The sequence below is a fragment of the Pyxicephalus adspersus genome, chromosome 2, assembly GCF_032062135.1.
Source record: "Pyxicephalus adspersus chromosome 2, UCB_Pads_2.0, whole genome shotgun sequence".
NCBI lineage: Eukaryota > Metazoa > Chordata > Amphibia > Anura > Pyxicephalidae > Pyxicephalus > Pyxicephalus adspersus.
The window spans coordinates 110,679,264-110,691,148 of NC_092859.1; the positions used below are offsets into that span (position 1 = coordinate 110,679,264).

The 11,885-nt window shown below is 35.1% G+C and overlaps 2 protein-coding genes across 2 annotated transcripts in view; one reads left to right on the plus strand and one right to left on the minus strand.

Moving 5' to 3' along the window:
• The window catches only part of SLC35B4 (solute carrier family 35 member B4), a gene marked incomplete in the record, with an annotated part of 12,658 nt that extends 4,290 nt beyond the window's left edge, over positions 1-8,368 (plus strand). The window contains 4 exon segments of the mRNA XM_072399058.1: positions 95-204; positions 405-480; positions 1,719-1,794; positions 3,173-8,368. Of these exon segments, the coding sequence (XP_072255159.1) occupies positions 95-204; positions 405-480; positions 1,719-1,794; positions 3,173-3,419 (509 nt within the window).
• A 218-nt stretch (positions 8,369-8,586) lies between these two features.
• LRGUK (leucine rich repeats and guanylate kinase domain containing) overlaps positions 8,587-11,885 on the minus strand; it is a gene marked incomplete in the record, with an annotated part of 42,522 nt that continues 39,223 nt past the window's right edge. The window contains 2 exon segments of the mRNA XM_072401845.1: positions 8,587-9,695; positions 11,399-11,574. Of these exon segments, the coding sequence (XP_072257946.1) occupies positions 9,511-9,695; positions 11,399-11,574 (361 nt within the window).

Sequence of the window (11,885 nt, forward strand, 5' to 3'; positions counted from 1 at the left end):
GGTGTCACTTAAAGCTTGCATATTTGTCAGAATTGTTGGATAATAGAGGCTTTTTACTTTGTCTTATTATATATATTTCTGGTGTATCTCACAGGAATTGCTGCTTTGACCTTTGCCCTTCTGGTGTCAGCTAGAATGGGAATTTTTCAAGAAACACTCTATAAGGAATATGGAAAACATTCTAAAGAAGCATTATTTTATAATGTAAGTTCCTCTTCATGTACTTTGGATTGCTAGAGAATGTGTGACATTTTAACAAAACAAAGCTAATCTGCATGGAAAAGAAAAAACATTAAACATGACTTTTTTTAAATTCCATTTTCTATACTTTCTTGCATGATATTTGCTAAAATAATGTGTTTGTAAACTAGTTAATAATTCTGTTTTTCTATTTACTTCACCAGCATGCATTGCCACTTCCAGGATTCCTTCTTCTAGCACCTGACATATATAACCATGCAGTTCTGTTTACTCAGAGTGGTAAGTCTTCTGGCTTAATATGCTGCATACATTATGCTATGTGCATTATTTTTTTAAATTAGAAATAAACCAATTATTTGTAGTTATTGTTTTTTCTTTCCTTTTAATATATTTTTATTAATGTGTTTTTTAAGGGAAACCTAAAAAACAGAATTGTTAGAGAAAAGAAAAAACAATCAATATATATGTAAACTGCATAACATGATAAAACATACATCACAAGCTAAATTTCAGAAACATCCTCAGGGAAATCAGTGTTACATTATTGAATGGAAATAAGGGTCCTGTAGGCCATGTAAGAAAAGGTAAAAGCAATGCTGCGATACAAAGCCTCACGTAATGAAAAAGGGACTCCCCCTGACAAAATGGGCCTGATTTATTAAAGCTTTCCAAGGCTGGAGAGGATACACTTTCATCAGTGAATATGGTGATCCAAAAAACCTGGAATGAATCTTGTCCATGATTGAAAACATTTACTAACAAATACCTAATGAATTTAGAAATCAATTCCAGGTTTGTTGGATCACCCAGGTTTATTGATGAAAGTGTATCCTCCCCAGCCTTGGAGAGCTTTAATAAATCCGGCCCAATGAAGGGATACTGACAGCATTAGTGAGCATGCAGGTCATTTATTGCAGAAAGGACAGGCAGTGTTCCTTCTGCAATAAAAAAAACTTGCCTGTCTTTTCTTAATGCTTTCTTTAATGAACATTCAGCTCACATGCACATCTCAGGGGGTACAATGCCTGGTATTTGTGGGGCTTGCACTGTTCCTTCCTGCTCAAATAAAATGGCTGAAAATCCTAAACCCAGAAGAGGATCAGATGAAGAAGGCAGTAGCTGCAACAGAGTGAAGAGAGGTGAGTCTGCATAATATAATTCCAAACAGACAGATATTTTTTGCTGTCCTTTTTGCAATAAAGGGCCTCTTTGCTTGCTTTTATTTTACTTTAGCGCTGCATTTTGAGTGGCAGAGAGACCAGTAAGAATAGTAAAATTACAATGGATTCTTCATAAATATAGACAATAGGGTGGCATGCATTTCTTGTACTTTATTATTATTATTATTATTATTATTATTATTATTAATAATAATAATAATAATAATAATAACAGGATTTATATAGCACCAACATATTACGCAGTGCTGTACATTAAATAGGACTTGAAGATACATAGGCCAAAATTTTGATACCATTGTCTGTGATACTGATTTGTTTTCATTCATTTTGTTACAGAACCCTTCCAGCTGCCACTACTGGGGACCCAATTGCCAATCATGTGGTTTTATTTGCTCATGAATGTAATCACACAGTATCCTTGATGTAAATATGTTTCAAACTACTCCTGTATTTTCATTATAATCTTTTTTATATCTAATTTTTAATCTGTGAAAAGTGCCATTCTCACAGCATGTTCTCATTGTTACTGGTGTTATCCATGATATTGGTGTCAGCACAATACACATAATTAAATACATTAATTTATGATAAACTATTATACTGTGACACATAAGAGAAATAAGTTTGGACGTTTTCATAAATTCACTTTATGCCCCTGTTAACTTTAGTAGGAGATACTTTGTTCCTAATATTAATACTGTACTTAAAGAGTTAACAACAAAATGGTTATACTTAATGTTAAGAAAACTTTATATTGTTTATGTGGAATGCATTTATTTAGTCATAATGTATGCACATGAACATCAATATTTATCAGGCATGGTTTGCTTCTTGGCAGTGCAATGCAGTCGTTATGCTTTATTGTGTGGCCACCACTATCAAAATCTACAATCGGGCAGGGCTTTATTGCAGGAAGGGACAGGGGATATCCTTTCAGCAATACATCATGCTTACAGTACCTGCCCGACTGCTGTACTCAACTATCAAAACTTGCTGAGCTGCAGCTGCTGGGACTGAATTAACTCCCTGTCCTTTCATCAGCAATAAAGTACTGGTGGTGACTGCATTTGTTTTAGTTATTTTACCTTTTACATGTACCTGGTGATATGCATGTTACACCCTCCCTGTACCAGGGTGAAAACACTCGCTGTACTGAACTGAACTAATAACATTCGTTGGGATTTTGGTTCAGTGTCCAGTGTATATTATAATACCGTCACAACCCCTGGAAGCACCCAGCACCAAAGTATATAACAACTTGCCTATCTAAAGAATCCACCATATGGGACTACCACAGGTTTTAAATTAATAATCAAACTTTACAATATATTAAAATACAGGGAGTTTCAAGTACATTGGATTAATGACAGGATAAATGGGTATTTTTCTGTACTGTTCCTAGCTGGAGAAACAGAAAACAAATGCAGCCACCACGTTTGACAAGTAAGTCTCTATTTTACATTTTTGCTCTTGTGTTTAGACACACTGTATACTGTACGCTTATATTGACCAATTAACTATGCCTCAGGTTGTTAATCAGCAAATCTATACATTTATTACATACAGTAACAAAACATGTAGGAAAAAGCATGTATAGGATGAACGTCATATAAGGTAAACACTGCAATAATGACCTAAATATGTGCTTACTGAATATACACCAAACCATTGCTTTCAATGTTTTATGTATTGTACCTGTATACTCCTAAAACACAAGATTGGGTAGAATCTTTATATTGTGTACTATAGGTTCTTTGTTTTCACTGTTTTGCCTTAACATATTTCTTAAGATATGTGTGCATCAGAGGAGTATTTATCCTAACTACTGAGTGTCCCTCACTCACGGTTACCCTGGTTGTTACGCTACGAAAATTCCTTAGCCTTATCATCTCCATTTTGTATTTCAAGAATCCTTTTACTACATGGCACTGGATTGGTACCACATTTGTGTTTTTGGGTACACTTTTGTACACCGAGGTATGGAATACCATTCAGACTGCATCCACCAAGGACAAGAAGGACGGAAAGAAAGACTAAATGTCTTTAATGTATATCACACAGAAAAAGGCAGCTCACAGTATGTGGTATTGTAGAAAGCGGTGTTGTTCCCTTTTTCTTTCATTAGGTTTAATGAGTCTGTGTGACGGCTCATTATTCCTGTGCAATTTCAATACTGTGATGGCTATAAGGCACTAGGTAGATTATAATAATGGACTGATTCATCTCCAAGTTTGATGTTTAGAATTTCAACTTCAGGGTTATTTTAAAAGATTTTACTCATGTCAATTGAACAAATATGATGTTGTTTAGAAAGAGTGACAAAGTATGCATGTATGAGTGTGCAATCTGAAAAAGATGTGAATGTCAGAGGTCTATCATGTTAATCTTTCTTTTTTACCTCTCTGTTTCACTTTTAAAACCATAATGGAAGATAGAGAAGCTGAAGCAATTATATCTGTAATTTTCCAAGTTTAAGAGTCACTTTGTGGATAATTAAAGATCAGTATTCGTTCCTCAGTGACATAAGCTGATAGGGAATACCTATTGTAAAAAAAACTGTTACATATTCTAATCCGTATCTTGATTTCAGTATGGGACTACCATTGAGGGCAGGATGTAGTGGGTGCTTAACAGGCTTTTAAAGATAATAATTCAACCAGTAGTAAGGATTGTACATACTGTAGTATGTAGAAAGGTTGCTTTCTAAGTTTCAAGGTATGATCTGATATCTCATAGTGAAAGAGGAGTAGGGAGGTGTATCTACACATGTTTACTGAGCTCAGGGACCAGTGGTAAAACTTGCACAATTTTCACAGTGATACACTCGCTGTTCTGAGATTTTCAGGTAGAAAATACCCCTGTACAATTACATTTACCCATGACTGCTGCTAGTGTGCAATATCATCCTCCTATGTTCTAGTTGTTGCAAGAAGTGCTTCCAAATTAGGAAAATCTGTTGTTTTATTACACTTTTTATAGCTACATTTTATTTAATCATTTGCAAAATAATATATGCTATAGTCTATACCAGCCTTTTACAATATTTTACCCCAAAGGAACTACTAAATTACATTTGGGATTGTGTTTTTCACACTTTTGACCACGGGGGAACCCCTTGAGTTGACTTTCAGGTCTTCAGGGAATCCCTACTATGATTACTATATCTGCAACTCAGTACAAGAATGCATGTTACATTGCTGGCCAGTGGAAAGAATGTGACCAACAAATTACTGGTGTCAATGGTAACTGATCTGGGAGGTACAAATTGCTTATTGCTCAAGGAACCCCTAGCAACCTCTTGAGGAACCCTGGTTGAGAAATACTGATTTAAGGTCTTGGGGAACCCCTGCTAAATGCAATGCATTCGGTTTAGTTGTTCTCTTACATTTGTGGGCAAAATGTCACCTTTACATACAGCTAAAAAGATCATTGGTGTCATGTGGCTTGGCTGGCTTTTTTAAGTAGTGTTGACCCTAAAACTATATAAATACCATCAAAAACAAGGTGAATTAGCCACAGCTCAAGTAATCCCTACTCACTTGGGAAACAGGATTCCACAGAACCCTAGTTGAGAATAGCTGGTTTATACAAATATTTGACAAGTGCCTTATGCCACCATGTGAGTATGTTGCTCACTTACATCTATTTATATTACACTTAGGGCTAGCACACAACAACATTTTGTTTTCTTGTAAGATATCAACATTTTAGTACAAGAAAGAAGCTGTATTTCTTCCGTATACCGCAGTCTTCATAATTTGAAAATATATTTGTATTTTACTCTACTGTTATACCATACAGTTAGGAATACAACTGATTGTAATGTAAAGTGGACATTAGAAAATTTGCTCCTAAAAGACTTCCTGCATGACCCAATTATTGTGAAAAAAACATATAAATTATGTTAAATACGGAGTTGAACAATATATATATATATATATATATATATATATTTAAATACATTTGGTAAAGGTTTTAAGAGTGTATATGGTTAATGGCTTCATTCCATTGGTATCTGTATCTGCATTTTGAAATCATTTCCCCTCGTTTTATTTATAACTGCATATATTTTTTTTTTACATATCCCATCCTTTTTGGATTTTTTATAGACCCTATTTAGCTATTGCATGGCTGATTTGGGAAGTGAGCAACACTGCAGCGATTTATTATTTAAAATCTGTACTAAGGGTTGTTATTTGTACAAAGCCGAATCGTTTCAGGTGAACTTTCCAATATGCACCTGTTGATGTTTATTGATTTATTGATCCATCTTGTTTAGATGGATTGGAAAATGCTGTCCATTTCCTTTTTATTCTCTGATGATGCATCGATAAACTAGAGCTGCCTTTAACAACCCATATAGTAGTTTTGAGCATTGAACAGTTGATGAAGCAAAGGAGTGTATCTTTAGGATCTTATTATATCTTTAGGAAGTGGTATACTGTGCTGTGCAACTGAACTTTGTGCCTAACTACAATATTATTAGTAGGGTCCAATGTTTTTTTTTTTTTTTTTAAATCTATTTGCACCTACAATTGTTATGGGCAAACCTACTTACCATACCGTTTTTAGTTAACATTTTTAACAACCACAACATATTTCTACAACATAATATGCTGCTGTGATGACTAGGATTTCATTCTTCAGAGAAGTCCCCAATGGACATGGCAGGTGTTGATCTGTAGAGACCAGTTCATAACAGTCGGGTAGAGGATCCTCGCACTGCAGACACCAAGTTATCTTGCACTTAGATTCTAAGAGTTTTAATTTTTGAATTACAAAATATTGTGGTCTCTACACACGCTTAGTCTACACGGACCGTTTCCCCAGCATTTAACCTGAGCATTTAAAAGAAATGTTTGAAATTCGTATGCATTCCAATGGGCTAATCTACACCAGGGCGCTTCCTTGAGGCACGTTTTTGAGCATTAAAGATAACGCTCCTTGCAACTTTTTGATTTTTAACTCTTGTAAACTCACATAAGCCTGGGTGTACACGGACGATTTTAAAAATGCATGTAAATGTTCCTACTGTGTTTATATGCACTTTTTTAAACCGCTTGAAATTGTCTATGCCGCGTTTACTTTTCAGGAGCTTATGAATGTGGGAAAATGCATTCATTGAAACCGTGTTAACCCCGCGTTTTAATTTTTTAAATGTTGCAAGCAGCGTTCTAGATAATGCTCATAAACGTGCCTCAAGGAAACGTCCTGGTGTGAATTAGCCCATTGGAATGCATGGGAATTTCAAATATTTTTAAAACCTCAGGTTAAAAGCTAGGTAAAATGTCCGTGTAGACTAAGCCTATATGCTTCCTTGAAATCAATAGGAGGTTTAGCATGCATTTTCAATAGTTTATAGGCTTTTAAAAACTGCTTCCATTGAAAACAAACAGAAAGAGTTTATAAGAGTTTTAAATGCCTGCTTTAATCAACTATGCAGGCACAGGACACTTCCAGTTTTTGTGACAAAATGTAAAACTATTGTATAGTGAACATACTTTAAAACCATAAGTACTCCTTAAAAAATTCAGAAATACCCTGTGTACACCAACATTTACACCTAGTACAATGTAGAGAGGGCAGAGTTTTGCTGGCTTTATACTATTAATGAAGAAAAATGTTTGTTTACATGATAACATTGTATGAATGAAGTTTATTTATAGACTGTATGATGTCTCCCATTTGTAAGGCCAAAAAAAAACTTGCCTTTTTTTTTAAATAAAACTTTGCAAACACCTTTATTTTTTTTCCTTTAAAAACACTTTTTTTTATCTAGTTTAGAAAATGCACACACTCCATCTTGCAGAATTTAAAGCGGATCTAAACTAAAAAAATTTTCTTGCATAAAAGGAATTTTTTTTTTTTTTTTTTTTTAAAGGAAGGCCCCCCTCCCCCTTTGTCTTTATTGCCACAGTGATAAAGACAGGATTGGAGTGCAGAGCCTCCTGGAATACATAAGTCACAATGCTCTTTCTGGGCATGCCTGATCTCTTTTAGTTTACTTCCACTTTAAATTGTTTTGTACAGTACAAGCTTTAGTTTAGGCAGGTACTTGCGGATACTATATGGGTTTTTGTTAGAATACTATGAGTATCATGTAATTTTTATCAGTCATTGGAATTTTAGCAGTGCTCAAAAATCTTTGCTTCATTGTACCTCTACAGTATATGACTAAGTAATTCCTATTGCTCAATTTTTAGAGACTTTTTAGATAAAAAGCAAACTACCTAGCATATGGTGTCCTTACTCAGCTGAAATGTTTCAGCTTTCAGTTTATAAGCTTTGTTGCCTTTAGTCAAAGTATGTAAAGTATAACTTGTATATATGTAAAGTGTATGTCTGACTAGACACATCTTTATTTTAATACTGTGCATCTTTTCAGTCACTTGTTACAGTTTAGGAAATACTCTAAATTTGTTCAATATGTATAAAGTGGACATAATATCTGTGTTTTATTTTTTGCTTAAAAATCCATCCATACTCCTGAAGTTTGTGGTCTTATGCTTCCTAAGCTTGAACAAGAACCAGGGAAGTTTTGAACACACAGCAAGCTACTTATTAGAACAAGTAACACAGAAGTAGACAGATTAGACATTAAGCTCAATAAAAACATTGTCTAATGAAACTCAGTATTAAAAACTAGAACATTCTTGATCATTATTTGATGTATATATAATATATGTTGATAGGGAATACCAGTATGATTGTTAAATAATATTAGCAATACTCCTCAGATAATGCTCCCTTCCAAAATCTGTTTGAAATAAAAACACATTTTTGAGATCGGGATGTATGGCAGTAATCCAGGTAAACTCTTATTCTAGTCTTACACCCTAGTGTACAACAGACTGTTTATGATGTGAGAAGTAAGAAAACCTTTGTAACTGAGTTTTTAGAATTGTATGGAGAGTTTTCTGCATGGTGCAACTGTGTTCCCTCCTCAGTCTGCAAACTTTTGTTTTAATAAACAACATTAATTTGTTTGTTGTGTGTCTATATGCCGCCACAATATTTTTTTGCAGGTATCAGTTTAGAGTGGATTGGTTATTTACAAAATAGTGGTATCCCTAAATATGACAAATACAATATAAATTAGTAAACCTATTTAGGTATTTTAAGCATGTGCTTTAGCAATATTTTTCAGGTTACAAATAACATTCACACATAGAGTGGCAGATAAAGTTAGGGTCAGTAAAACAAGAATAGCAATTCAATTTATTGTATATAATCTGAGCAATTAGGCCAGTTTATAGTTTTTTCTAATTACAGTCAGTATTCAAAAAGGCACAAACAAATGTAATCTTGGTTACTGAAAGGCAGAAGTGCAATAAAGATTTATATGGCCATGCTGTTACTTTGTGCAAATATATTCTTGAAGTAAAAAGGTCTGTGCAAGATATCTATTTGCCTAAGTAGTAGTTGTGGCAAGTAACTGGTTTTCCTTTGTAAAACCACTAAACCACAATCCTCTGTCTTCCACTGCAGAGCTCCTGAGTAAAAAAAAATGCTAACTAACTGTCTGGCTGCATCTGCCAGCTGTTCTGCCTCAGTACTAATACTATCCAGTCATATTTGTTAATGTTTTTACTCTGAAATGAAGGGGGGGTATGTTGACTGCTTTTTGTATAAACAGAATACAGTAGTATAGGCCATAATGGTAGCAAACCAAAACAGGGATAAAAGAGTAAACAGATAATGTATTGTATTAATCCTTTGCTGTTTAACCAAAACTTCCTTGTAGGGACTATTAGTGGTGTTCAGATTTTTATAGAAGAATATGTGCTCAGGCTATAAAGCTGATTGCCTTATAGCCTGAGAGTTTATTTGAAAATAATATGTGAAGATTCACTAATATTCAATCATATGAAAAGCAAAATCCTATATGTTTATTTCACCTGTGCATGAGTTTACCTTATTAGCTTATTACCTTATTATCATTACCTTATTAGCCTCTATAACTTATCTAAAAGGTAAAAAAAAAAAACATTTTGAATATATGATACTGAACAGCTGTAAACTTTACAGATTTACTGTACTTATGTTCACTGCAAAGTGTATACCAGAAAAATGAAAAGCCTTGTATCATCTCTAAAACAAGAAAAGTAGTGCTAAAGGGCTGTAAAAATTAATTTGGAGACTTCTTGCGTCCTAATGGAATAGGTGGTAGAATAGGTTTGGTATTAGAACCTGGACGACTTGCATGAGCAGAAAGCAGTGAGGAGCAAGATTTGGACTTTGACGTTCTAACAGAGCGGGTAGATGATGGTAAACGTGGTGTCTCTGGAGTGGTATCTGCACTCTTCTGATCACCTGTATTATATAAGAAACATTAAACAGAAGATAAAAAATTAACCATATTTTGGCATGTTCAAAAATATGCTGCACAAAGTCCAGTAACCCAGATGATTGTTCAGATTTTAGTTTATTAATGGTTAAAGCGTACATGAAAACAAAACATTTTTAGTTTTAGACCCTTTGTCAAGTTTTTTTTTTTTATCATGTGTGTCCAAGCTCTATAATTTTTCAACACAAAAAATGTCAGTTATTTAATCTCTACGTGCACAATGTGGGTTTAACAACAATAATGTACGTAATGAATTTCTGGTTCAGCATGTTGCAGGTCTAAACTAGACATGTAATGAAGAAAATAGTGTCAATTGATTTGGCTAAGGGGAAGGCCACCACTGGGCTCATTTATTGTTGCTGGACCGTAGGAGAATGTGTAACCCTTAAAAGCCATTGAACATTGGTGTATCAATAGTTGTACAGTAGAACCTCAGTTATCCGGCACCCACGGGGAATGGCTGATTGCGGATGAGTGTAGTTAATGGATAACTCAGGTTTCCTTCCTTAGACTTGTCCCCATTCACCTCTAGAGCTGAATGGCCGAGAAAAGGTAAAGGTTTCCCTTTCCTCAGCCAATCACAGAACAGAAGAATCAGTGGAGCTCTGCTATGCTGACAGCTCCACCTTCTTGATTGCATGTGCAGCCCTAGCGGAGCTGTTGGTATGTGTTCTTGGATGCAGAACACATGCCACAGTTCTAGTAGGGCGGGAGCAATCATGCTGTCAGCATAGCAGAGCTCCGCTGATTCTTCTGTCCCGTGATTGGCTAATGAAAGACAAACCCTGATGACGCTTGAGCCGGCATCAGAGTTTTCCTTTTTTTGGCCAATCAGCACTAGACTTGAATGGGGAGACTTGTCCCCATTCACTTCTAGTGCTGAATGGCGGAGAAAAGGGAAACCCTGATGACGGCTCAAGCGTTGTCAGGGTTTCCCTTTCCTCAGCCAATTACGAAGCAGAGCACTCAGCAGAGCCCTGCTGATTGCTCCGCTTTCTTGATTGCTGTGGAACCCCGGTTATCCGGAACTCAGATCTCAGATAACCAGCTGTCGGGTGCCAGTTATTCTGAATTTTTCTAGTTATCTGAGTTCTGGATAACCAGGGTTCTACTGTATTTTCAGGTTGTCACATTATATACAAAGCAATGTAGTAAAAAGTAGAACATAAAATTAGTAAATTTAAACTTTTTAAAATGGTGTTTAAAATTGTAAGTTGAAGAAAAAAAAATCACATAGCCTACACTGCAGACTAATATAAACTAATATAGTATGACACTGCTGCCATTTTTAAGTAGGCTTTGGAATACTGTAACATTGTGAACTAATCCTTTTTTAAAAAGAAAATTCTAAAGTATTTGTGCAGCTAAATGGCCTAATCCTTGATTACATCAGACTAGTTATAGATATATCATGTATCAGCTTACTAAGCATCTAAAAACACTTGGTGCTCTGAAATTGTACTTAATTTACTAAGATAAAGCTGTATTCTTTGTAACTATCTTAGTACCATGATACAAAAAGTCTGTTTCTGCAAACAACTGACTTTCTAAACTAGTAAGCCCATGGGCAATTTATATTAATTGGTGAAAAAATGAACATTAAAAAAATTGACATATTGTATATAGGTACTTCAGAAATCCACTAAAAACAAGGTATGAGAATACAAACCTGAATTATTGTCTACTTCTTGCCCAATACCTGAAAGATCCAATGGCTCTACCCTTTCTTCTGGAGGGGACTGAATGGTGATGACGGGGGTTGGCTGGGACGATGATCTTCTAGCAGAAAAGGCACCAGCTGAAGAAAGTAAAGACAAGCCAGAACTAGGCCTGGAATCCCTGGAACTGTAGAAACAAAAACATTAAAAGATGATTTTTATGCATCGATTGTGTTTTCCCCTAAAGCAGACGTAAATTCAAAATACAAAATTTTAGGAGGTAGAGGTTTTGGGCAGAAAAGAAATACAAAGTCTCTTTCTCCATTTCTGAACCAAAAACCATTAGTACCATACAATGTGCCCTGTCAGTTAGAGGTAGCCACTAGCCTTCTTTGAACTGGTAACTCTACAATGGATACTTTTAGAAAAATGCAATTCATGTGATAGCCCAGGGGGACGTGTTTTTACTACTACATCTTCAGGTCTCTACATCCCCCC